We start from the raw sequence: 26,904 nt of genomic DNA, 5'->3' as shown, positions 1-26,904 counted from the left end.
TGTAAGCCACCCAAATTGCTTAGTTTAGGCCAATAATCTAATCATAGAAAGCTAGATAAAATCACCTCAACTTTAATTTCTGAATTGAAGTTTGGGTTTGGGTTTGAGTTTAGTATTCAGGTTCTAGGTTTGGAATTTAGAATTTCGACCAGGATTTATGGTTTAAGGTAAAAAAATTATCAAATTTATGGGCTAATGATATGAAAAAAATTGTTAAAATGTCATTAAATACTTAAAAATGAATAATGAATGATGAGATAGAAAAGGCATATAAAATAATTTCTTTAAAATTTATGGTTTAGATAGCACTTTAAATAATATAGTTTAGGGGCTAATTTTGTAGTTAAGCCCAGAATAATATTGATAAAACTAATGAAATTTTAGTAGATATAGACATTCCAAAACCCCATTATCTCTCTTACAGAATATATTCACCTCTTAATACAGAAACAGGTAGGAGAGACCACTCACGGGCATTACAAAACAAACAACATTTAACATGAAGCAAGAATTTTTGTTCTTTTTAAATTCCAGAAAGTGCAACCTGTCTGTGTTTGTGGCCTAGATTGTTTTGTTTTGCCTTTTTCTCTCTCTCATTCTCTCATCTTTGAAAGTCTTTGTTTTGTCATCTAAACCACCCGTGAACTCTCCCTTTCTGTCATTTGATTCTCTATTTCAACAATAAAACATCACTTTTTTTTGCTGGCTAGTAGCTACCTTTGTGTGTATATATAAACCATAATTTCGACCTGATCAGTTGCTAGTTGCCACAAACACACCTGTATAATGTCTAAGTTTCAATGTTTTCTTTACATTGTCATCCTTGTTCTTCTCTTGAATTCAGCTCAGACATTGTGCCATACCAAAGGTATCAAACTTAAAAGGAAGCACCATCACAAGCAATCAAATGTGACAGGAACCCATGTTTCAGAACAACCATTCATGCAATGGGTTAAATTTGTTGGCAGCCTTAATCACTCAGTTTTCAGGACAGCAAAAAACAAGCTTTTCCCTTCTCGTACCATTACCGTCGACAAGAATCCCAAATCCGGTGACTTCACCAAAATTCAAGATGCCATTGATTCTCTTCCTTTCATTAACCTTGTGAGAGTTGTAATCAAGGTCCATGCTGGGGTCTACACGTGAGTACATTCACACTACATAATCTGTTTTTCCCCCCCTCTTTGTCCTTACGTTTTTCTGCATTTTTTGTTTATTTGGTTAAACTCGGGATTCTAGAGTTTGTCCACATTCAATTGTATGTTAATCCTTGTTCAGTGTGATTCCCCATTTTTGTTTGTTTTATGTCTTTAACCCTGTTGAGGGGAGTTCGGTCTCCGAGCGGAAAATATTATCTTTATGTTGAGGTTTTATCTAAAGGGTTCACGAGAAAAAGTGTCACAGTTTTGTGCGTAATATGGGGTTCGAACCACCAATTAAGACATACAAGACTTACCTTTGCAACATATAGACCATTTCTTTTCTCCTGCATTTGATTTTTCATGCTTGTGAAAATGTAATTTTTTTTAGGGAAAAGGTTAACATTCCACCATTGAAGGCCTTCATAACAATTGAAGGAGCAGGGGCAGATAAAACAATTGTTCAATGGGGAGACACAGCTCAAACACCTGGAGCTAGAGGACAACCTTTAGGAACCTATGGTTCTGCAACTTTTGCTGTGAATTCACCTTATTTTATTGCCAAACACATTACATTCAAGGTAAAGAAAACCTTAAATTAGTCTTCATTGCCTGCAATTTTTTTTAATGCTGTTGCCCTTTCAGAACACTGCACCAATTCCAGCACCAGGAGCAATCGGAAAACAAGCTGTAGCATTTAGAATATCGGCGGATACGGCTACTTTCGTCGGTTGTCGATTCCTTGGAGCTCAAGATACACTTTATGATCACTTTGGCAGACATTATTATAAAGATTGTTACATTGAAGGCTCAGTAGATTTCATCTTTGGCAATGCTCTCTCCCTCTTTGAGGTTAGTTTCATCATCATTAAAAACAAGAAAAAAAAACATCTAAAGATTCCTCTATAATTGAAATGAAAATTATGGGTAAAAATAAGCAGATTAATCATTATATATTAGATCAAAGAACAAAATGATCCTTTTATTCAAAATTTATCTATTCCTACCATTAAACACTAGTTCATATAAGTCAACATGAGGCGTCACTAAAGGGGTAGGTAGTGCCTTAGCCCTCTTGGCTAAATAGAAAATTTGCTTTATAGCCCCTCAAAATTTAAAAAATTCAATTCAATCCTTTTTAGCCTTTGATTAAATGAAAAATTAATAAATTTAATTTAAGCATTTTTAATACAATATTTTTAGCTTTAGCCCCCGAACAAAATTTTTGGCTTCATCTTAAGCATGAGGTGCACGTGGCACTGTTATGTTATTCTGTCAGCCACGCCAATTTTTAACAGCACAAATGGATGAAAATTTTAACAAGAAGGACCGATTTGCTCTTTAAGATGACGTACAAGGACTAATTTGTTCATTTTTTGAATAAAGGGGTAAAATACAATCTGACTTTTAATATAGGGACCTCCATAGCACTTTTGCCCGAAAATCATGATTTTCCAAAACTGTCCCAACATAAAACCCCTTTCTTTTTTATGCAATAGAAAATTTACTAAACTTTGAAGGAGAGGGAATAAGTTACCATATCTGCTTTTGTCACGCCAACCGCCCCACAATTATTGCCTTTGAAACCGTAGCTCTACAATGATTGAACATACATTTTAAAACCCGAATTTAATTCAATCGGGTCATGTAATTATGTTTGTTGTTTTAGGGATGTCATGTGCATGCAATAGCAAGGTTAACAGGCGCAGTAACAGCACAAAACAGAGGGAGTATCCTAGATGACACAGGGTTCTCTTTTGTGAAGTGTAAGGTGACAGGGTCAGGGGCTTTATATTTAGGGAGGGCATGGGGTCCTTTCTCGAGGGTGGTCTTTGCTTACACTTACATGGACAACATCATACTTCCTAAGGGCTGGTATAATTGGGGTGACCCTAACCGTGAGATGTAATAATCTTTTCTCCCTTTTCTCTTTTGCTCTTTTTTCTTGCATGCTTTGCATAATGCATACATTATATACACATAAACATTAAGAGATTTAAAAGACTTTTAGATTGAACATACGAAGTGTGCACTAACTGACTTAAACTATTTGAACAGACTTTTGCTCACCCTTAAGTTATCAAGGACTCAGGTATCACCGGGTATTGCTTGTTAATAATATAGTAAAATTGAATTTAACCCTTTAGAAAAGGGGCATGTACTAACGTTGACTCCCTCAAATATGATAAATTTATCATTCAATCTTTTTAAAATTTATGAAATTACAAGTTATTATAATGTTAAAATTACACCGAGACGTCTAAAAATTTATAATTCATCTTTAATCCCTAAAACATCTTTTTTTTTTAATTTCACTCCAACCTGAATACACAAGGAAAGAAAGAGGCTTTGATCAATCTGTCATTTACCATTTAGTCTTTTTAAAATTTATAAAATTACAAATTAATATAATGATGAAATTATGTTTTTGACTTTCTAAAAAATTATGATTATCTTTTAACTTCCTAAAACAATCTTTTGGTTTCACCCTGAAACTACATGTAGTACACAAGGCAATCCAAAAAAATGGTGAGCTTTGGCCTCCAAAAATGGTAAATTTGTTATTTAACCCTTTAAAATTTTATGAAATTATACACTATTATAATAAAATTACACTTTGATTCATCAAAATTCTATGATTTATCCTTGCCTTTGTAAAGTAATTTTTTAGCATCACCCCTAATTTGATGGATTATAAAAGAAAAGCCTTAGCTGAAGTTGAACCCTGCTAAAATTTATTATACATTTAGCAATATTTGGTTAATATAGCATGCACATGCATTTTCAAGAGACTGAGTGGCCTGGCTTTGCAAATTGCATTGATGTTTGTGGTATGGTGCATCGGCAGGACGGTGTTCTATGGACAATACAAATGCACAGGGCCAGGAGCAAGCTTTGCAGGCAGGGTTTCATGGTCAAGGGAACTTACAGACGAGGAAGCTAAACCTTTTATTTCTCTTAGTTTCATTGATGGCTCTGAATGGATCAAATTATAATTATATGATGATCCGTCAATTTTTATTTTTTTAATGTATATCAACAAAACGAGAAAGTAGTATTTGTAAAAGATGATAGCTAGGTTTTTTTGAAGACGATGATGATAATCATGATAAATTTGATTAGAAGCAATTCACTTTCTAATAATTTTGTCTCTTTTGTTATGTTTAGAGATGTTGATAGGTCAGGTTATTCGTTTTTATTTTAAAGGTTCACCCGAAATTTGAAAGAATTTTGATAGAAATATTAAACTAAAAAATAGGTTTAGACAAAAAAAAAGAAAAGAAAAGAGAGTCTAATTTAAAATGGGTCAAGCTAAATTTTAAATATTCAAAGGTTGAGCTTGGCCCGACCCACTTCTAAGTTTCTAATATATTATATTATGTTATTTTTATATATTAGGTTTACCATATTTCTGGCTAAATTAGGCTTGAGTAAGGATGAATCAAGATATCTTCCATGTTTGTTTTACAGTCTACGGAGATTAATTTTTTTGAGGTTTATAGCTACCCTTTCCAACAATGCCATTTATGAGATTTGAACTTAAGTTGTTTTCTTAAGAGTGTAATGTGTCTTACCACCGGATACTAACAATCTAACACTTGTTGATATCTTTTTTAATATTTACATTATAACATTATATACGGTTAGAAAGTTAACTTTTGAGATATGAATTACATGTTGTATAAAGACAAAATAATATAATAGTTTACAACATTAAATATAGGTCTACTTGGGTTTTGAATGTTAAAATCTAAGCACAATTTATATTTTTGGCCAACTTAATTTTTTAATTTAAATTTATTTTTTGAATTTAATAATTTTGTTCAAACTTTCTCAAATATCGAATCCGACTTCAAGGTTGAATGGGTAATTTCACCATTGATTGGAGCTGAAAAATCTTATAAAAATCACAAAGGTTGAGCTTAGATTAATGACTCTATTTACAATGCAATGACATAAAAGTGAATGATATGGGAAGGCATGGCCCAGTTGCATGATGGGCTGATGGGATGAATGCATAAAGAGAGCAGAAGGCAGGCAGACTCTTTAATGTTAATCGATTGAGTTTTATTTTAATTTTTAGAAGGAAAACTATCTATATTGTGCATGCGAAATTTGTATAAATATTTTATATAATAATTGAATAAATATAAATTTTATTATCATAAATATAGTTCTAATTATTTAATACAAGAATATACACTTAGATAAACACGATAATAACATAATTTATTATCATAATTTGTAGAACTTTGTACGCATTGGAATGATTATGAGATAGTTTATATTTGAATTATTATTTGTTCTTTCCTCCTAAATAAAACCCCATAACTTATAGGAAAGGGGAAGGAGATGAACCAGATCATTTTTGCTTGAAGTCGACACACATCTATTCTCTATCCATAACTACAATATTCAAGATTCCTGAGATAAATTCTAGAAAGTTGTTAGCAACATTTCGACACTAATAAAGACTATTATTCATCATTAAAAATGATTCAACATATACACTAAATCTCTACATTTATAAGTGATGAGTTACCTACTCAAATATTCAATACAACTATATTAAAGCCTGTTGATTTTAAAAGACAGGTCATTAGGCTTAGGCCGGCTACCAATGTTAGGTCCAGCTCAATAATAACTTTTTAAGCCGAGTTATTTTAGATTGGGTTAAATCATTATCAAGGTTTAAATTCGGCAAGTCTTTTTATTTTAGGGTTTGAATTTCTTTTCTTTTCTTTTGTCTAAGTTAGCCTTTGAATTTGACAAATTTAGTGCGTAACTTGAATAAAAAACAATTCAAGCCCAGTATGAGAACAATGTCAAGTTTAGGGAATTAACTTGAACCAATACAAGTTCAGACCCCAATGCGAGAAAGTTACCAAGTGCAAACCATTTTCGAGTTCAATTCATTTTAAATTTAGAAAATTTTTGGATTAAATTATACGAGTTCAAATTAGTTAATTTTTAAGATGAAATTAAATTATATCGAGTTTCGAAATCAAATTAGTTGAATTAAACTTTTAAATTCAAAAACAAAATATGTCCAAAGTTGAAGAAAACATGATACATGTTTGAAATAAAAAATGTGAAAAATGAAAAAGATAGTTGACTAAGAATTAAAAGAAATTTGCCGAATGATTCATTATAAAGGAACCAACCAAAACAAAATGTTCTGCTACTTGATTTGATACAAAATTTAAGGAAAAATTGAAAACATCTGTTTCTTTTGAATTCTACTTACTGGGGCCGTCGTGAAGCACGTTCGGAATATATATATATATATAGTCATTAAATTATATTTAATCTCTATTCTACATTATAATACAGTCATTCATATTATTGAGTTATAATATTTTGATCATTTGTTTATTTACTTTCGTTATCTTTTGACGGAATGATGTCGAATGTTAATAATTAATTTGATGAATGAACTATGGTTAAAATATTGATTTGATTTTTTTTAAAAATTTTTTCAACTATAACTTAAAAAATAAAAAATATATAAAAAATGAAAATTTTAATGTAATTTCTAAAATTATAAAAGGTAATTTTTAAAATTATTATTAAGCAAATAAATTTTAACAAATAAAAAGTTCATAAATTTTGATCGGATTTGATCCTAACTCATTTCATACTAATCAGTGCTCTCTCGTTCATGTTAACAATTGGTCTTATTTAATTCTTTTTAATAGTACAAAGATTAAATTTATCCATTTAATAGTTGAGGGATTAGTTTGATCTAGTCCCTATAATAGAGAAACTTCACAAATACTTTTATTGATATTTTAGCTATAGTTCAAGGACCAAATTAATTATTAACTCTTCAATTAATGTGCCACATCATCATTTTCATAAGGGGATAATAAAAGTTATTAGATGCGTGATCAAAACGTTACAACGCAATAAATTTCAAAATTGATTTTATTTAGAAAATAAGTCAAACATTCAAATTATGAAAACTTTTACATTAAAATTATTTAAGGATTTGACATAAGAGATATAGTTTTTAATATAATTTGATGAAATCAAAATATTGTGAATTAAATGAAAGTTGATACTAAAATTTTCTTTTAAGTATTAAATACAATTATATTGATTCGGATTAGAATAACTTTGGACAAGAATTACATGTGATAAGATTTAAGTTAAAAAAAATTAACTAAACATGATTTACATTATAATAAAGATTCGAACCTTGACACTTAAAGGTCTAAGACTTCAACTTCACTAACAACCAAAAGTCACATTAGCGGGTTGTTACTATGTTTAATGACCTAACATGTAAATAAATAATGCCAACTAGACCTTGGCTGAAATGCGAAAGTTGAGGTTCTAAGATCTTGAGCGTCTAAGTTTGAGTCGATTAATTCTAAAGATAATTGTTAATTGATCTAGATTTAAGTTTTAAATTAAAAAGAAAAATTACTTCAACAATATAGCTACGAAACTATAAAGACAAAAAAAAAAAAGATGGAGGGAAAAGGGAAATTTTTTTCTTTTTGGTGCAAGACCTATCGATTCTCATAACTACCTTAGGTCCTAATTAAATTTAGAATTGAGTCGAGTAGAAATTTTATGCGAGGATAAAGTTCTTTTAGAGTCTATTTTGTTCACTTGTAAGATTTGAACTCAATATCTTACTTAAAGACATCTAGGGATGTAGAGGCTCGCAAGTGCCATGACTCTCTTGATTAAATAGAGTACTAGCAATTTTAATTCCTCTCAATTACAAAGTATTCAATTTAACCCTTTTTCAAAACAAATTTTTATCCTTTGACTCCAATCTCTTAAAATTTTATTTCAGCCTCCCATTACAAAACTCTAGGCTCCACCCTTAAAGACATCAAGCTCCTTATCATTCGATTCAATAAACATCAATGGAAACATTAAGTAATCAAAGACACTAAAATAACAAGAAATTGGCGCATGTAATTATTAATTATGATGATAATTGTTCATTGATCTAATTGTAAGTTGTAACTTAAAAAGAAAAAAAAAGTAAATAAACAAGGGGGCGTTGGCCCTCCAAAAAAGAAGAAAAAAATTCAATTCAATTCTCTTATAAATAAAGAAATTGTAAATTAATATATAATAAAATTAAATTTTGGCCCGTCAAAAATGAAAAATTTTGAATTCAATCCTCTTATAAATAAAGAAATTATAAAATAATATATATTAACATTGCACTAGAGGTGCTCATGGGCCGAGCGGCCCGGCCCACCCAAAATATGGGAGGGTTTGGGTAAAAATATAGGCCCGAAATATGGGCTTGGGTAAAAAAAGAGGCCCGTTTAGAAACGGGCAGGGCCTCGGGCACAACTTTTTTGGCCGGGCCCGGCCTGATATAATAAATATATTTATTTTTAAATTTTTTAAATTTTAAAATATTTTTAAAATATTTTTAATTTTTAAAATAAAATTTTGGTATTTTATTTAAAAAATGGGTCGGGCCGGGCCGAGCCCGGGCTTATGCTTTTTTCTCGGGGCGGGCCTGGGCAAAATTTTAGGTCCGGCCCGGCCCATGAGCACCTCTACATTGCACTTTAACCTCTCTAAAAATGAAACAAATTTTGTTAAGTTCCCTCAAAAATTCAGACCCTCTCTAAAAGAATATTTTGAATTCGCCCCAATGTAAGACCCACCGGTATCTCATAATTACCTTAGGTGCTAACTAAATTTAAAGTCGAATTAGATAAAACCCTTAAAGGATAGACAAAACTCTTTGGATGTGTAATTTATCCGGTCAGAAGACTAAAGTGTTTATAAAGGAGAGTAAGATAATGAGAAATGGGTGCATGTTGTTTCCTCATTTAGCTTTAGTTACATACTAAATTACATGAGTTGATAGTTGGAATGGGATGGGAAGAAGCAATAATTGAAAAAAAGAGGTTGAAAATAAAGAGGAAAGAAAGAAACAAAAGATGTAAGAGATGGTGGGTCATAATTGAAGGTACTAAAAAGGGGGCATTGGCGCCATGAAAGCTATCATTCATCATATATAAACAAAGAACTAAGATCAATGAGTTGCAGACTTTTACACACAATTCCAAATTCAAATAATAAAGGAGGGAATATTGTACTGGAATTGCTATCATTTTAGATTTTTATTTATCACCCCCAATAGATGATATTTTACGGCACCTTAGTGAAGTCGGTACCCGATAGGGATGACACCAAAGGGCGGGTAGGGCCGCCTCCTCCAAAATGGTAAATTTCTATTTTAGCCCCTTAACTTTTTTAAAAATATAAATTTAATGGTAAAAATACTAAAAATGTTTTTTTTTAATTTTATTTCTTTAAAATCTTAAAATAACAAGATCAAATTTTACTTTTACTCTTTTAAAATTTAATTTTATTCCCTTAAAAATAAAGTTTTGACTTCGTCCCTGGAAGGATCCGATTTCAACAAAATACAATACATTTCATTAAATGATTTGTTATCTCTATTTTCATAAAAAAGAGGAATATACTATTTCATATATGAGAAAGAAAAGGGAAAAAAAAAATCCACCATCAAAATGGCATGATTTTTCAACATCCTTATGAATCTTTAATTCCACTTATCTCCAATGATGGTGGAGAACAAAAGTAGGTCAAATTATGGTTTTAGTCCTTATATTATATTCAATTTTGTGAACTTATGCATTATATTTAATCTGCTTTAGTCCAAATCAACACCATTAAAAAAAAATTCATTACTCCGACATGTATAAAAATCCGAAATTCCTTATTTAAAAGGTGAAATTATGGTTATCAGAAAAATATTTTTTCAATGATTTTTTTCATTTTAAAAAAAGGTTATGCTTCGCCTCATGATTTGGAATTTTTTTCTAAAAAAATTTACATCAGTCTACCATCGGAAAATTTTAAGGCTATTAGTAATTTGGACTAAGACATAATATTAATAACTATAAGACGATGAAATTATGACAGATTAAAATATAAAATTTAAATCTTCAATGCAGTGTAAGGACTAAAACCATAATTTAACCAATAAAATAACCATAACAATGTGGGAATAATTCAAAATTCTTCCCCAACTTATTCTTATTTTGTTTTATAAAATATTTTTAGGGCAAAATTATTATAGATCCCTTGTATGAAGAGTCAGATTACATTTTGTCTTTTCTACTTAAAAAATAAGTTAATTAGTCTCTGTATATTAAATCAAAGAGTAAACTGGTCATTCTGTTAAAAATTTCATTCATTTTTAATCGTAGAAATGGATGAAATTTTTAATAAAAAGACTAATTTACTCTTTAATCTAATGTATAATGACTAATTTGTCTAGGATAAAAAGTAATCTAACTCTTAATACAAGTACTCCATAATACATTTTCCATATTTTCAGTGAAAACAATTACAAAGAAAAGGATTTTTTTGCAACCAAATGGAAACCAATAATTTGAAAGAGATTGCCACTACAAATGGAATTTAATTTCATTGACAATAAGGCAAATTCCTTGAGATAACACTGAGATTTGAATTCATATGGGAAAATTTTCAATTTACCTTGTTTCATCACCTATCTTTGTTCACTACCATGGCAGAGGCAGTCCTTTTTTCTTACACAACATCACCGTTTTCTTTGCAAACAGGTCCTTTCACTATCTCTACCAAATTCTAAGGAATATCTATCAAGTTTTCCCATCACTACATTCTTGAAACTAATAGCTTCTTGAGCTTGTGAACATGATCTTTGCATCCTAACACCACTCAAACTACTTCTAGACTCCGTCGTTTCGACCAACGGAAGCTGCTTTTTTGGTCCCGGTTCCGGCCTTTGTTTCGGGGCACTATGTGACCTCAATTTAGCCTTGAATGATTGTGTGTTAGCCATGTAATTAGGGAAATTCAAGTTCCCAATCCCATAGTGCCTAAAAAAGTTATCAGCACATACACTCTTGGCTGGTGTGACCGGTGCATTAGACACACAACAATTGATGAACCGAGGTGTACTTTGTGCTGTTGAGAACCTACATTCATCTCCGGTTAGTCCCCAATCAGTGTGACTATCCGGAACAGATAAACGAGCCGGAAGTCGAGCTGGAACCGAAGAAGACAGGATTTGAAATGATGGGTCGTCACCGAAATCTGATACTGATGTGTTGGTTCTTCGGGATCTCGATTTAGGTCTACCTGTATCAATCTCCACAATTTTGGGACTTTCTTCAATGTTAAGTGTATCAAGAGAAGCCGATAATCTTGTACTATGAAAAGAAACAGTGCGTTCACTCCTTGTATCATCAAATTTCTCCTACAATATAGATTTTAATTAAAAAACAAGAAAAAAAAAGGTCTAAATCAAAAAAAGCAGAAAATAAAGTTGAATTATTGCAATTTTTTACCATAGATTTTCGTGCTTTTTGGGACCTGATTGTAGCTTGTGCTCTTATCAATGCTTGCATGCCATGAAGTGTAGCTGAAGCTTGTTTTCTCACTAAATATCCTCTAACAAGTGCTTGAATTTTCACTAATCCTTTCAAAGCTCGTAATGCTTTTTTAGCCTGTTTTGAAATTCGAAAATAAAAACTCCATGTTTCAAAAACAAAACAAAAAATCGACACCCACCCTTTTTAGGTCGAGTAGTCAAGAAAACAACGTTTGCTCCGCCATATGTAACTACCCAAAATCGATTTAAATTACCAGATAGCCTCTGAAAACGGATTGAATCTTAATGGCAGCCCACTTTCCATGTCCACCACCGCCGAACATGGTACCTCTTCCATGACTCGTAAGCCTCACCACCGCCACAGCTGCCTGAGCGGCGGCGACAGCGGCATCTGCAGCAGCAGCCGTGGCAGCTGCCACCGCAATTGCGTGCTTATTCTGCTCTTTCTCCGTTTCATTGTAGAATGATCTCAGCCAAACCACCTCTGCCGGTGATATATTTGGTGGTATCGTTGTAGGGTTGTGACATAATCCGCCGCTTGATTCCCGCCCTGAATGCCCAATGCTACACCGTTTCTTATCTTTCCGGTCACCGGAACTTGGGCATTCTTTGGTGTTCTTTATCCCAAATAAGCTCTTTAGCCACCTTGTAGCTTTTCCCATTACTTAAATGCAAAACAAGTGAAAGAAAGGGGGTTCTTTTAAAAGTGAAATCTAAAAGTGGCCCATTTTTATACGATAGCTTTGGGAAGTAGAAATGGTGAACTGAATACAGCCTCAGCTCACAATTTTAGCTGCTTTTCCATGTTGTTAAAAAGGGTGATGGCAAGTTGTTGAAGAATAACATTACTATACTTTATAAGTAATGATTTTAGAAGAAAGGTCAATTATTTGTGAAGAAGAAAATTTGGGAAACAAGAAAAATAAAATAATTTTAAACCATTCCTCGAAAACCGAGAAATTAATTAAATATTTTTTTATATAAATTGTTCAAATTAATTTTTATGTTAATAATAACTATCGACATCCAAATTAACAAATAAATTAACTTCTCAATTTTCCGCAAATTAAGATGTTTGGTTTTTTATAAACTAAAATAAAGGGAACTAAGTTATCATCTTATCATCCTCTTCTACCCTGTTTTCTCACTTAATTTAAAAATTAGATAAATTACGTTTGATCAAAGGGCAAACTAGTCATTTTGTTAAAAATTACTTCCAATTCTACTGTTAACTGATCTTTGTACATCAACATGAGGTACACGTGGCACACTAAGTATCACTTCTTGATTATTCCGTTAGCCACGTCGATTTTTAACAGTACAAACTGATAAAATTTTAACAAAAAATATCAATTTGCTCTTTGATCTAACTTATAGAGACTAATTTGCTTATTTTTGGAGTAGAGGGAGTAAAATACAATCTGACTTCTAGTACAGGGGCCTCAATGATACTTTTACCAAAAAAAAACTAATTTCCTAATTTTTTTAAAAGGGAACAAAGAAATATTTTGGTTTAATTCTGAATTTCATCCCTCTACTATACAAAAATTAAGAAGTTAACTTCTCTACTTTAATATGTCACAATTTATGAAAACTGAGAAATTAGTGTAGTTATTAATAAAATATAAGAAATTGAACTTGTAATTGTACTAATCTGTTGCATATACATTGTTGATATTCAATTCAACAATTTAATGGCAATGTTTAATGCTACCCAATTTGCCTAACTTCTTGATTTTTATTATATTACAAGACCTAATCAAGACAAATTAAACTAGAGGGTTAACATTCGTAATTAGACCTTTCTTTTTTTAATTTTTGATGATACAAAAGTCATTGTGCTCATATTAGTAGTATTTGAAATTCAAAACCAGAGAAAAGGGAATAAAAATTATAAAATACTGCCATGGCATTGGGAGAAACTGCATTACATGACAAAAACATGCCGCTGAAAGATTCAGAGGGTCTTAAAAGGAAAACATAAATTATTAATAATTATAATGTAATTATAATGTGATTAATACTCCAAAAAGAGTTCATTTTTAATATATTGATAGTAAAAAAAAAAAAAGAATTAAAAGCTCCAATGGGAAACCAATGTTTGAGGGAAGTTTTGGTTTGGCAAGAAAATAAAAACAAAATAAAACAGTGTCTTAGCAGTGTGAAAAACAGACATATAAACACAAAGATGCCCTTAGGGACCTCAGCTTCTGACAATCTCGTGAAACCTTTGATTTTTTTAATGTGCTTACGCTTCTTCTTTACCTATTTGCAATTTTTTTTTCAATATCAGGACATCCGTTGTTGATTGTAGGAATTTCTCATAAAAATACAGCTGACTATTAAATATACTTTATAGGATCGAGTCTTGATCGCATGATTAAAGAGTAAGGTAAACAAATCTTTGCATTTGTTTTTATTTTTGTAACAACATAAAATGTAAAGTCAGCTTCTTATGGAAGTTTACATCGTTAGAGCATGGATAACGAGAGTAATTTATATGGTTAGGGGTGTAGAAAACCACTATTTATAGTGATAAAAGTATGTTGTGTATCTATAAAGTGGAGTTTTTACATTATCTATTTACCTTTATCTCTTCATAGGGTTGAAGCTAAAAAATTGTTTTAGGGAGATAAAAAGTTAAAATGTAATTTTATCATCATATTAACTTGTAATTTTTTAAGCTTTAAAATGGCTATTAGACAATTTTACCATTTTTGAGGGAGTTAAAGCTATCCCCTTATCTAGCCCCGCCTGTAATAGCCTGATTTTAGGCTTAGTCAGAACAGTGGTTTCGGAACCACAAATCCGACGAAAAAAAAATTTAATGGCTTGAATTTTCAGAGGTGTCGGAACGGTGATTCGAGATCACTAAATTCGACAAATGGGTAGAAAATATTATTAATTTAGTAAGTATAAGTTAAATATGAAGTTAGGAAAATTTTTGAAATAGTGAATAGTGCACTAGAAATAAATATTAAAATAATTAAAATCGAAATGAGGTATCAAGACCTCGAGGATTTTAAACTGAGCCATAAATATTTTTATAAATATTTATGGAGTGTTAAAAAGTTAGTATTAAAGTTTCGTTAAGAAATTTTAAAGTTCCGATAATTAATTGAACAAAAAAGACTAAATTGTAACAAATGCAAAATTTTGGGAAATGATTAAATAGCTTAAATGATAAAAGGAAGAGGGCTTAAAAGGCAAATAGACCCAAGGTCTATTTGGGCTGGACGGCAGAGGCATGAAATCAGCAAGAAAGTAAGGAGAATTAAGGGCAAAATTGGAAAATTGGAAAATTTGCTTAATAAAGTTAGGACCCAAGTGGAATTATCTAGATTTCTCTTCATTTTTCTGAATTCTCATCAGCTAAAACACCATGGAAGGGCTTCTTCAAGCTGGTTCTTCATATTTTTATTACAAGTAAGTTCAATTCTTGACTATTTCTTGAAATTTTTGTATTTTTATGACTTTTACAACTAGGCCCACTTGTTAAATTCATTAGTTTTTGATTTTATGAAAGAAGTTGAAAGTTGATATGAATATGTGCTGGAAGTATATGATGATTTAGCATGAAATTAGAGCTTTAAATTGTTCATATGCTGATTTTATTGAAAGAATTGAATAGAAAGTGAATGTTTGGGACCTAATAGTAAAAGAGTTTGAAGATAGAGTTATATGTGGAAATTCTGAATTTCAATAGTTGTGTAACAACTTATAATGTCTAGTAAAGTACTAATTGAGAAAATTAGATTAATTGAGGGGTTAATTGAGAAAGGACCGAATTGTATAAACTGTGAAATTTGGGGCAAAATGGAAATCAACATTTTGCACTAAAGCAGTTTTGGACAGCAGCAGTAGTGTAACTTCGAAAAATCACCAAAAATTGTAGAGATTGAATTAGAGGATGAATAAAATATGAAACTAAAGCTTATTGAGTCTAGTTTCTTATAAAAGAAATGATATGAGCAATGGAATTGTAAATCATGAGATATAATAGATTTTGTGAGACAAGGTCAGAATGAATTCGGGTTCCCCTATTCTGACTTTGAAAAATCATTAAAAATTGTAAAAAAATGATTATGAGTTATAGTTTATATGGTTAGAATCCTTAATGAGTCTATTTTTATAAGAAACAAGCTAAAACATCATCCGAATTCTGTACAATGAGATAATTAATTTTTAGTGAAGAGTGGTCGGAACTGTCAGACAGCGAAACAGGGGAAACTTTAAAGAATAAACTGTACTATTTTGCTGAACCAAAAATTCTGAAAATTTTATGGTATGAAGATATGTGAGTCTAGTTTCAGGGAAAATTAACGGATCTTAATTTGGAGGTCTGTAGCTCTGGATAAAAATAATTTAGTGACTCTGACTCGGATAAACAGCTTTGAATATACATGTTAGTGAATATTGAAATTATGGTTAATGTTGTTTAAGTGTGTTATACACATTAAGGATGTGGAATGGAGAGGAGGAGGAGGAAAATTGGGAAATATATGAATGATTCGTGTATAAATGGTCATATGTTTGATTATAACTCATAAACGATGAAATATGAATGATGCTTATTTTTGTGCATTATTGGTCATGGTTTAAGCTCATGTGTGAAAATAAAGTTTCATAGTATGTGTGTATGGTATATTCAGTATATGATTTGGCATGAAATAATACCATGAATGGTTTATGAATTAACACATGTTGGTAAGCCTGATATATGAATAAATGATCAAATTGAGCGGAACGCCGGATTTGAGTACTTCTGATCAGGTGACAAAGTGATAAGTGATAGCTTCGGCTATACTTATCTGATCAAGTGACAAAGTGATAAGTGATAGCTTCAGCTACACTTATCTGATCAAGTGACAAGTGGAAAGTGATAAGTGATAGCTTCGGCTACACTTATCTGATCAAGTGACAAGTGAAAAGTGAAAAGTGATAGCTTCGGCTATACTTATCTGATCAAGAGACAAAGTGATAAGTGATAGCTTTAGCTACACTTATTTGATCAAGAGACAAAGTGATAAGTGGCTACACTTATCTGATCAAGAAACAAAGTGATAAGTGGCTACACTTATCTGATCAAGAAACAAAGTGATAGGTGGCTACACTTATCTGATCAGGGACAAGTGATAAGTGATCATACGTAAGACCATAGTTATACTATGGCAAAGTGAAAGTGAAGTACTCAATTTTCCGTGACCGTTCCCTAATTTGATTAAGGATGGTAAGTGACAAATGGGCCCAAAAGAATTAAAGTAAATGGATAAGTGGTAGTGTATTTATATCAGGACGATGTTGTTATTCAAACTAAAGTGATATTTTCATTGCTAAATTGAGAATTTCATAAATGTGTTATTGAATGGTATAATCAATAAACATTGAGTTAAATGGTAAATACGTATTAGTTTTGAATTTGATGTCATTGAATTGTACGTGAATTAAATGGAAATTGCTAGTGATATGATTTAAATTATGAGCATGAGAAATTGAGAATTGAATGAAATGGAAATGAAGCATTAAATTGCATGAGTATGTATCGGGTCTCGCAGGCCCTAATTATTATGATTATAATATTTTGAGGATATATTGTGAAAAGTTATAGAAACATGTTAATTATTTTGAAAGTTTTATATATTAATAAAATTTTATAACTCGGTTAAATACGTTTACAAGTGTATGTGTTTTGGTAATGCCTCGTACCCTATTCCGGTGTTGGATACGGGTAAGGGGTGTTACACCGCCTCCTTGGCAAAGTTTTTATAGATGAAGAAGGGTTGAAAGTGGGTCCTTCTTTCATGACGGTCTCTTTATAAAGTTTGATTTTAGGTCTGATTTACGGTGTGAACTGGATTTGGTTATGAATCAAATGAATTGGTAAGTCTAATGAGGTGGGATCATTAAATGAGGTTGAACTCAATGTAACAGTTGTCCTTAATTGGGCCATAACAACATTGCCTCTATTCGTAAAATACAAAAATATAATAACTCTTTTTAATTTTTTAACCCTAGCAAATAAATTATATATTTAGTTAAAAGAATTTCATTACCATTAATGAGAATAAACTCATTCATTTTGGTAATAAATAGCCTCAATTCAAACACTAATAGTGATCTTCCATCCATTCTTATCTTTTATAGCCCTCAACGCTAGGTTTTTAGAATTGTAATGGGCCATTTTTGCCCGGGCCCATCAAAAAATAAACTAAGAAATAAAATAAAAATAATTATTACAAACCCAAAATAAAAATTATTACAAGCCCAAAGCAAAAAAAAATCCTAAGCCCAATTAACAGGCCTATAACCTAAATAGTCCCACAACCTAAACAGTTCCAGCAAAAGCAAAAAAACCCTAGAGCCCTACGCCGCTCCTCCTCGATCGCACCGCCCGCACCTCGTCCCAAGGCCTGACACCCTTACTGCCGTCGTGAGACAAGATACTCGCCGATTAAAAAGTTGTATTGTGCTTTAATTTGGACAACCTGGAGACTGAGACTGTACATATTGTACCATACAACTTGGCTAATCTAAAAAATGGACCATCTAAAGTACATGATGGAGTCGATTGCTCAGAATGGAAGAATGGCCCGATGGCAAATTCTACTTTCTGAATTTGACATAGTCTATGTAAACCAGAAGGCAGTAAAAGGGAGTGCAATAGCAGATTTTCTAGCCAGTAGGGCTCTAGAAGATTACGAGCCATTAAACTATGATTTTCTAAATGAAAATCTGATGTATGTTGCAACCACTGAAGAAGAGGCTCAAGAAGGACATCCTTGGAAACTAAAATTTGATGGGGCCTCCAACGCTATGGGTAACGGAATTAGAGCAGTCCTGGTATCCCCAAACAGATATCATTATCCATTTATTAGCAAATTGGATTTTGATTGCATAAATAATATGACAGAATACAAAGCTTGCATCATGGGTATCCGTGTGGCCATAGAACACAAGATCAAAGTACTAGAGGTATATGGGGATTCTGCACTAGTAATCTATCAACTTAAAGGATAATGGGAGACAAAAGATCCCAAGTTGATTGAGTATAGAAGGCTGGTCCTTGAACTAATTAAGGAGTTTGACGGCATCACCTTCTGTTATCTCCCGCGAGATGAAAATCATATGGCTGACACCCTGGCTTCTTTAGCTTCCATGGTCAAGATGAACAAACAGGAAGATGTAAAACCTATCCAGATGATTATTTATGAGGCTCCGGCTCATTGTTACAACATTGAAGAAGAAGAAAAGGATGGTAACGATTGGTACCATGATATACTGCGGTATGTGAAGAATCGTGAATACCCTGACCAAGCAATTGAGAATGATAAAAGGACGTTGAGAAGACTGGCCAGTGACTATGTCTTAAATGGGTAGATCTTATATAATAGAAGAAATGATCAGGTACTACTAAGACGTGTAGACATTGTTGAGGCTAAAAAAATCTTGGTTTTATAGTGGCCAGACAAATCATGAGATTCGGGTATTATTGGTCTACCATAGAAGGGGATTACATCAGTTATGCCAAGAAATGCCATAAGTGCCAAATTTATGGAAATAAAATTCATGTGCCTCCTTCACCTCTTTATGTTATGACTTCTCAATGGCCTTTCTTTTTGTCGGGCATAGATGTCATTAGGTCAATCTTGTTAAAAGCTTCCAATGGGGATCGATTCATCTTTGCGGTCATCGATTACTTTACCAAGTGGGTAAAGGTCACTTCCTACGCCAATGTCAAGAAGTCGGCAGTCAGTAAATTCTTGAAGAAAGAGACCATATGTTGGTATAGAATGCCAGAAAGAATCATATCTGACAATGTATTGAACTTGAACAACAATTCGATAGTGGAGGTTTGTAGTTAATTCAAGATCAAACACCACAACTCATCATCATATCGCCCAAAAATGAATGGTGCGGTGGAGGCAGCCAATAAGAACATTAAGAATATAGTGGGGAAAATGACAGAGACTTACAAAGATTGGTATGCGAAGTTACCATTTGCTCTTTATGCGTATCGAACGTTTGTCTGAACCTCTACCAGGGCAATGCCTTTCTCATTGGTTTATGGAATGGAGGTGATTTTGCCCATTGAAGTCGAGATTCCATATCTCCGAGTATTGGTAGAGTTGAAGTTGGATGAAGTAGAATGGATCCAATCCCGATATGATCAATTGAACTTGATTGAAGAGAAGAGGTTAAAAGCTATTTGTCATGGTCAGATGTACCAAAAATGAATGATGCGAGCTTATGACAAAATGGTTCGCCTCAGAGAATTTCATGAAGGGGACCTGGTATTGAAAAAGATCATTCCCACACAAAAGGGTTTCAGAGGAAAATGGATACTAAACTGGGAAGGACCTTATGTGGTAAAAAAAGCCTTTTCTAGAGGAGCATTAATTTTGACCAAGATGGATGGCAAAAACCTGTCTAATCCTGTGAATTTAAATTCAATAAAGAAATACTTCACTTAAAAAAAGAGAGGCCAAGGTGAAAACTCGTAAAAGGGCGCCTTGAGACCAACGGGGTTTTGAGTTGAAAACCCAAGAAAGGGAAATTCAAATTTTGATCGAAGATGGGGCATGTGGTAGTCTTGTCCTTTCCGAATTAACAAGGAGAAGGGATGCTACATCTTGGGGCATTAACAAAGTACTCTAGGTCTTCTAAACACATATCAAGTTCAAAGGGTCTTCGAGAAGTTAGTATGAAAAAGCTCATGCCATGATATCTAGGGCACCTATTTTCATCTTATTCATTTTGTATCTTAGCAAAATTTGCTATTTTGATTAATTTATTCATTTCGAGCTTTGGTCCCAATAAATTCTAATCTTGTCCATTGTTATGATCTTTTTCAAGCATTTTTCATTGAAATAGCGATTAATGGACTAATAATATTCAAGTAAAAGAAGTTCTGCATATTTTTCTGAAAGGTTTTCTAAATGGTACGAGTACCTGAAACCAGACCACTAGTCAGAACTAACCAAGTCTAAGAGGTGGAAACATTTGGCAAATAATAGTCTAAATTGTGATTATTTCCTCGAGATTTCTGTCAAAAATACCAACTGAAGAAGAAGACAAGGTAATACGTCAGTGATAGAACTTCGACGAATAACGAGCAATGTTAACCTAAGCATTAAAAGATGATCATTCTCGAAAAAAATGACATTTCACATTCATGGAAACATCATTCATACACATCTAGTTAGGAGTGTTTGATTCATTCTGATCATGACATCCTAATCACTTGACATAAATAGATCCATGAAATGGACTCTACAGGTCATGTTCTTCAGAGAATGGTGTAACAAATCAGTGAAACTACAAATCCTATACCCCTGAAGTTGCAGTGGGATGGATTGAAGTTATCATGACAAATCCTATCTCCCTGAAGTTGCAGAGGAGCAAATTAAAGCCACAAATCTTATCTCTCTGAAGTTGCAGTAGAGTAGATTGAAGATAGCAAATCTTATCTCCTGAAGTTGCAGAGGAGCAGATTAAAGCCACAAATCTTATCTCCCTAAAGCTGCAGTAGAGCAGATTAAAGATAGCAAATCTTATCTCCTGAAGTTGCAGAGGAGCATATTAAAGCCACAAATCTTATCTCTCTAAAGTTGCAGTGGAGCAGATTGAAGATAGCAAATCTTATCTCCCTAAAGTTGCAGTGGAGTAGATTGAAGATAGCAAATCTTATCTCTTGAAGTTGTAGTGGAGCAGATTAAAGCCATAAATATTATCCCCCTAAAGTTGCAGTGGAGCAAATTGAAAGGCACAAATCTTATCCCCCTAAAGTTGCAGTGGAGCGGATTGAAGATAGCAAATCTTATCTCCTAAAGTTACAGTGGAGCAGATTAAAGCCACAAATCTTATCTCCCTAAAGTTGTAGTGGAGCGGATTGAAGATAGCAAATTTTATCTCCTAAAGTTGCAGTCGAGCAGATTAAAGCCACAAATCTTATCTCCCTAAAGTTGTAGTGAAGCAAATTGAAAATAGCAAATCTTATCTCCTGAAGTTACAGTGGAGCAGATTAAAGCCACAAATATTATCTCCTTGAAGTTGCAGTGGAGCAGATTAAAGATAGCAAATCTTATCTCCTGAAATTGTAGAGGAGCAGATTAAAGCCATAAATCTTATCTCCCTGAAGTTGCAGTAGAGCATATTGAAGATAGCAAATCTTGTCTCTAAGAAGTTGCAGTAGAGCAGATTAAAGCTATAAATCTTATCTCCCTAAAGTTACAGTAGAAAAGATTGAAGATACAAATCTTATCTCCCTGAAGTAGTGGAGCAGATTGAATATGCGAATCTTATTTCCCTGAAGTTATAGTGGAACATATTAAAAATACAAGTTACAAATCTAATCTCCCTGAAGTTGCAGTGGAGCAAGTTGAAAATGCGAATCTTATTTCCCTAAAGTTGCAGTGGAATAGATTAAAGCTACAAGTCGCAAATCATATACCCCTGAAATTACAATGGAATGGATTGAAGTCATTGTGGCGAGTCTTATCTCCCTGAAGTTGTAGTGGAGCAAATTGAAGTTACAAATCTTATTTTCCTGAAGTTGTAGTGGATTAGATTAAAGCTACAAGTCGCAAATCCTATACCCCTGAAATTGCAGTGGAACAGATTGAAGTCATTGTAACGAGTCTTATCTCCCTGAAGTTGTAGTGAAGCAGATTGAAGTTACAAATCTTATTTTCCTGAAGTTGCAGTGGATTAGATTAAAGCTACAAGTCGCAAATCCTATACCCCTGAAATTGCAGTGGAACAGATTGAAGTCATTGTGGCGAGTCTTATTTTCCTAAAGTTGTAGTCGAATAGATTGAAGCTACAAGTTACAAACCCTAAGTAAAAAAAAACCCTAAGCCTAATTAGCAGGTCCATAGCCTAAACAATTTCAGCAGAAGTAAAAAAAATCCTAGAGCCATACGCCGCTCCTCCTCGATCGGGTCGCCCGCACCTTGTCCCGAGGCCTAACACCCTTACTGCCGCCGTTTCACCAAAGAAGCAAGAGGACCGCCTTTCCCACCTTCGTTGACCTCTTCAAAACCTGCAAACAAAGCAAAAAAAGGGATAGAAACAACACAAGAAACAGGAAACAAACAGTGCATGGCAGAAAAAGAAAAAGAAAAAGAAAAAGAAAATATTGTACAACTGGTTATAAAAGCCACAACAACCATCAATGTAATGGAGCAAGAGGACCGCCTTTCCCGCCTTCGTTGACCTCCCCAACACCTGCAAACAAAGCAAAAAAGGGACAGAAACAACACAAGAAACAGGAAACAAACAGTGTATGGCAGAAAAAGAAAACAAAAATATTGTAAAACTGGCTATAAAAGCCACACCAACCATCAATGTAATGGAGAGGAGAAAAAAATACAAAAAAAAAGATCGAATACAAAAGAATATTAAAAGGTGATTCATTTATTTTGTTTTTTATTTTTATTTTTTACTCTTAAAATCTCTTATATTTTACATGTAAAAATAAAAATAAAAAGAAAATAAAGAAACTCACCTGAGTTGCTTCACATACTCGTCATCGGAAACTTTCTTTGGCGTCGAAATCGGCAGAAAAGGGCAAAGGTCGAATCTTTTCCATTCTTTTTTCTATTTTTCAGGCATTTGCCTTCTAGATCTTAAAACTAGGCTTAAAGCGGGCCAAAAGGGGTATTTTCGGTATTTTTTGGCCTCCGGGAACGACGGAGCCAGTCGCCGGCTACTGGTGGCCATCGTGGGCTCGCCAGACCCTTAGGCCGGAATAGGGACGTGTTTCAGAGAGATGAGAGAAAGTTTTAGAAATGTTTTTTTAGAAATAGGCTCATGATTTTTTTAAAAAAAATTGGTTTAAATAGACTTGCTAAACGACGTCGTTTTAGAGCTGGATTCAATAGCCCCAAAATGGCGCCATTTTGGCCTTTGACCCGAGATCCGACCCAAGAGCCTTAGGATCCGCGTGTTTTTGGACAAAGGGGCTATTTGCACCTTTAGTCCTTCCGCTTTTGCGGCTTGCTTCAATCTGGGCCTATCCTTTTTTTATATTTTTGGATTTTGTCACCTATTTTTACTTTTGTTTCATTTTGGTCTTTGGACCGTTTTAAAAGTTGAACGCCTGAAACGACGTCGTTTCACCTGACCCGGGATCCGACCCGAGAGCAACCAAGATTTGCGTGTTTTCGCGTCTAATGGGTTATTTGCAGATTCGATCCTTCAGCCTTTTATTTATTTTTCAATCTAGTCCTATCTATTTTTATATATTTCCAAATTTTACCATATAATTTCATTTCTTTTTTATTTTGGTCCATTCGAAAAAAGGCGCGCATAAGGACAAGGGATATTTCCCTTTTCAATCCCTATTCTTTTTAGCGCATTACTTTGTACTTTGTAGTCCTTATTAGCCTATTTTTACTATTTGCAACTTATACCCCGAGTTTCATTTAGATTTCAATTAAATCCTTTATTTATTCAATATCAGCCTTTTTCATGGATTTTATTATTATTTTTTTATTTACCTATTTATTATTATCTTGTTTTTTTTTTCCATTTTTTAAATCCATATTGTTCATATTTGTACATATCATTATATTTTGACTATTATCTCATTTTTATTTTATTTCATTCTTCTTTTTATTATTTTTTTGGTACTTTTAAGTCGTGTCTTGTCTATCATGTATTTTTTCATTTATTTTATTTTAAGTCACTTTATTTAGATTATATTATTATTAAAGTATACCCTTATTTATTTATATTTTTATCATTCCAATATTCTATCCATATAGTCATTTTGTATTGATTCACCATCACTACATCATGCTTTATATTTAGATATAATTAGTTGTCTTTACACTATATCTCAAATAAGATTTATACCCATCGTTTTAAATATTACATTGTTATTATTCAAAAAAGGAAGTTTAAAAAAGGAAACAAGACAAGGTTCCGTATTTGGTGATTCGAGAAGTCGTGCCCTAACTTACGGGGTTTGACTTTCTCATTGAACCTAAATAACTGGACATACCTTTCAAAGTTAAAACACATGTGATTTAAATAGTAATTAAATAAAGGGTAAGCTTATTTTCGAGGATTCGAGATGTCGTATCCTAACTTACAGGATACGACCTTTTCGTTACTTCGAGATAAGATGTCCTTTTACACGTTTTGATTTATTCAAGAGATTTTACTAAAAAAATACATTGATACAAAGAGGGATCTTATATTTAAACTCTTTTCGAGTTTTCAACTTTCGACACTTAATTAATCAACTAGGTACCAATTTTGGGCGTTACGAGGGTGCTAAACTTTCCTAGTGCGTAACCGACTTCCAAACCCATTTTTTGGATTTTTGTAGACCGAAAAACCTCGTTTTAATAAATCAAACCTCTTATGAAAATGATCAAATTACGAGGTAACCTGATCATGCCTCTCAAAAGTGATTGGTGGCTACTCCTATTTTCGTTTTTTAAAATAAAAGGTCGATTTCAAAAAGGTTTCAACAAGAATTACATGAAAACACTTTATAACTAACTTTAATTTTAAATCCTAAATTTTTTAATTACATACGAGTTGAATTTTCACTCAAGTGAAATTAGATTTGAACAATTATAATTTTAAAATTTCGGTTCATTTCAAATTGAGTTAACTACAAGTTTGGGTTAGTTCAAGATTTGTCAATTTTGTGTTCAAGCTATCTCGAATTTTGCTCACTTCAAGTTTAGATTATTTCCAATTACTTATTCAGGTAATTTTTAATTAATATCCTTTTCAAGATGATGATTTTTTGTAAAGATATATCAACCTCAGATTCAAATTTACCAAATTGAGTTTTCAAATTCGAGTATGTTGGGTTTGTGAAATTGAACTTTTATGATTTGAATCAAAATTGATAAATCTACTCAAATCAATAAAGATTTTAACTGGAAGGTAAATTGTTTGATGGAAGTGAAAACAAAAAAAAGCCAAACGATATTTCAGTGTAAAACTTAACAGCATGAAAACAGTAAAAAACAAACACAGCCAATGAAATTGGGTAGCATTCTGGTGAATATTTTTTGTTCTTCTTTATTCCCTCTGTAACGTTGACCCTATTATATATTTATATATAAACCCCCAATGTATAGCTGTACTGCCCCTTGGCTGCAAAATTCAGCCCTTTCTTGCTTTTGGGGGGTTTTTGGGAAACATTTCTCTCAATTGCTGCAATTCCCAGCTTCTATAACTGTGAATTTTGCAGGGAAAAAAAATTCTTTTTCACTGTTTTATTTCATTTATGGATAAAACAATATTTAGTCCCTAAATTAGTTATTTTTTTCAATTTGTTCTCTTAATTTTCGTTGATCCACATTAGTTCCGAAATTTGATGATGTTTCCCAATTTGATCATTGAACTTGAATTCTATTCAGATGTAATGACTTGGAACTCTAAGATTGTGCTTAGAGATAGCAAAGGAGCAAGGCGGGGGAATATTACTAAATCCACCATTGCTCTAAAGTTGGCATACTCTCCTCCACCATCCACATTGCTCCACTATGGATGTATAATCTTGAACTTCACTATCACTTCTATGGATGTTGAATGCATCTTTACCCGCCCTGCCCCACCCCACCCTGCTCTACTTCAATTTAATTTTTACTACTTATCTTTAATATTTTTAATATTTTTAAAATCAAGTAAATATTTAAACTAAAATGTATAGAATTTTTTCAATATCATGTTATTATAATTTTATCATTTTAGTAATAAGATAAAATGATAATTTCTTATATAGTGGAACGGGTCACGGAAAACAATTTTGAATTTCATTTGTGGGCGACACACCACTTTATCCCTTTCATTTATTTGTGCTCTAAATTTAAATTTCTTTCGAATGTTTATATTTTTTTGGACACCCAAATTGTGACCCATGCTTAAAGGATATATACAACAAAGATCATTATACTGTTCATGTACCTTTTAAAAAAAAATCAAACCCTATGTTCTCAGTCTTTTCACAATCATGAAAGAATCCAAATACAAATTTGAGAAATTCAATATAAAAAGAATTTGATAGCTAATGCTGAATCTTTATGAATTTTCCTGACTCTTTTACTGCTGCCACTTTACTGATTGTAACCAGACAAAGTGAAAAACAAATGATGTCCCTTAGATATCAATTATATCTCTTCGGAAATTCAACTCCATTAATTTAAATTTAAATTCCTTTCAATTTAAAGGGTTAAATTAGGTTTTGAACAAAGTACTCGTAATTAATTGAATTAGGTTAAAATCAATTTTTTAAATTTCTTTTAAATCAATTGAATCGATGAAACTAATTGATTTGATTTTTTAAAATTTTAATTTTATTATAAATAATTTAATTTAAAAGCTTGAGTAAAATACTCG

General features: G+C 32.4%; 2 protein-coding genes and 1 long non-coding RNA gene across 3 annotated transcripts; 2 read left to right on the top strand and 1 right to left on the bottom strand.

The window, feature by feature from the left end:
• Positions 1–583: 583 nt before the first annotated feature.
• LOC107932256 (probable pectinesterase 53) lies at positions 584–4,280 on the top strand. Its single transcript, XM_016864224.2, has 5 exons — positions 584–1,142; positions 1,531–1,720; positions 1,785–1,991; positions 2,809–3,044; positions 3,988–4,280. Exons 1-5 carry the CDS (start codon positions 787–789, stop codon positions 4,133–4,135), a joined length of 1,137 nt encoding a protein of 378 aa, XP_016719713.1. The 5' UTR covers positions 584–786; the 3' UTR covers positions 4,136–4,280.
• A 6,281-nt stretch (positions 4,281–10,561) lies between these two features.
• LOC107932218 (protein IQ-DOMAIN 14) lies at positions 10,562–12,441 on the bottom strand. Its single transcript, XM_041096969.1, has 3 exons — positions 11,793–12,441; positions 11,495–11,653; positions 10,562–11,403 (listed from the first exon to the last, which is right to left on the bottom strand). The coding sequence occupies exons 1-3, from the start codon at positions 12,198–12,200 to the stop codon at positions 10,723–10,725; spliced, it is 1,248 nt and encodes a 415-aa protein (XP_040952903.1). The 5' UTR covers positions 12,201–12,441; the 3' UTR covers positions 10,562–10,722.
• A 2,436-nt stretch (positions 12,442–14,877) lies between these two features.
• On the top strand, positions 14,878–26,130 carry LOC121219214 (uncharacterized). The gene is made up of 2 exons (XR_005915882.1): positions 14,878–14,964; positions 25,926–26,130. It is a non-coding gene; the product is annotated as an uncharacterized lncRNA (long non-coding RNA).
• Positions 26,131–26,904: the final 774 nt, after the last annotated feature.

The sequence above is a fragment of the Gossypium hirsutum genome, chromosome D07 (genome assembly GCF_007990345.1).
Source record: "Gossypium hirsutum isolate 1008001.06 chromosome D07, Gossypium_hirsutum_v2.1, whole genome shotgun sequence".
Taxonomy (NCBI): Eukaryota; Viridiplantae; Streptophyta; class Magnoliopsida; order Malvales; family Malvaceae; genus Gossypium; species Gossypium hirsutum.
The sequence above is the reverse complement of the archived record's forward strand: the minus strand, read 5'-3'. Positions and strand labels throughout refer to the sequence as shown.

Coding starts and splice junctions, on each gene's coding strand:
- LOC107932256 (XM_016864224.2), top strand. CDS start 787: ATGTCTAAGTTTCAATGTTTTCTTTACATTGTCATCCTTGTTCTTCTC. Junction 1,992..2,808: donor ATGCTCTCTCCCTCTTTGAG/GTTAGTTTCATC, acceptor TTGTTGTTTTAG/GGATGTCATGTGCATGCAAT. Junction 3,045..3,987: donor GGTGACCCTAACCGTGAGAT/GTAATAATCTTT, acceptor GTGCATCGGCAG/GACGGTGTTCTATGGACAAT.
- LOC107932218 (XM_041096969.1), bottom strand. CDS start 12,200: ATGGGAAAAGCTACAAGGTGGCTAAAGAGCTTATTTGGGATAAAGAAC. Junction 11,654..11,792: donor CCGTTTTCAGAGGCTATCTG/GTAATTTAAATC, acceptor ATTTCAAAACAG/GCTAAAAAAGCATTACGAGC. Junction 11,404..11,494: donor AAAAAGCACGAAAATCTATG/GTAAAAAATTGC, acceptor TCTATATTGTAG/GAGAAATTTGATGATACAAG.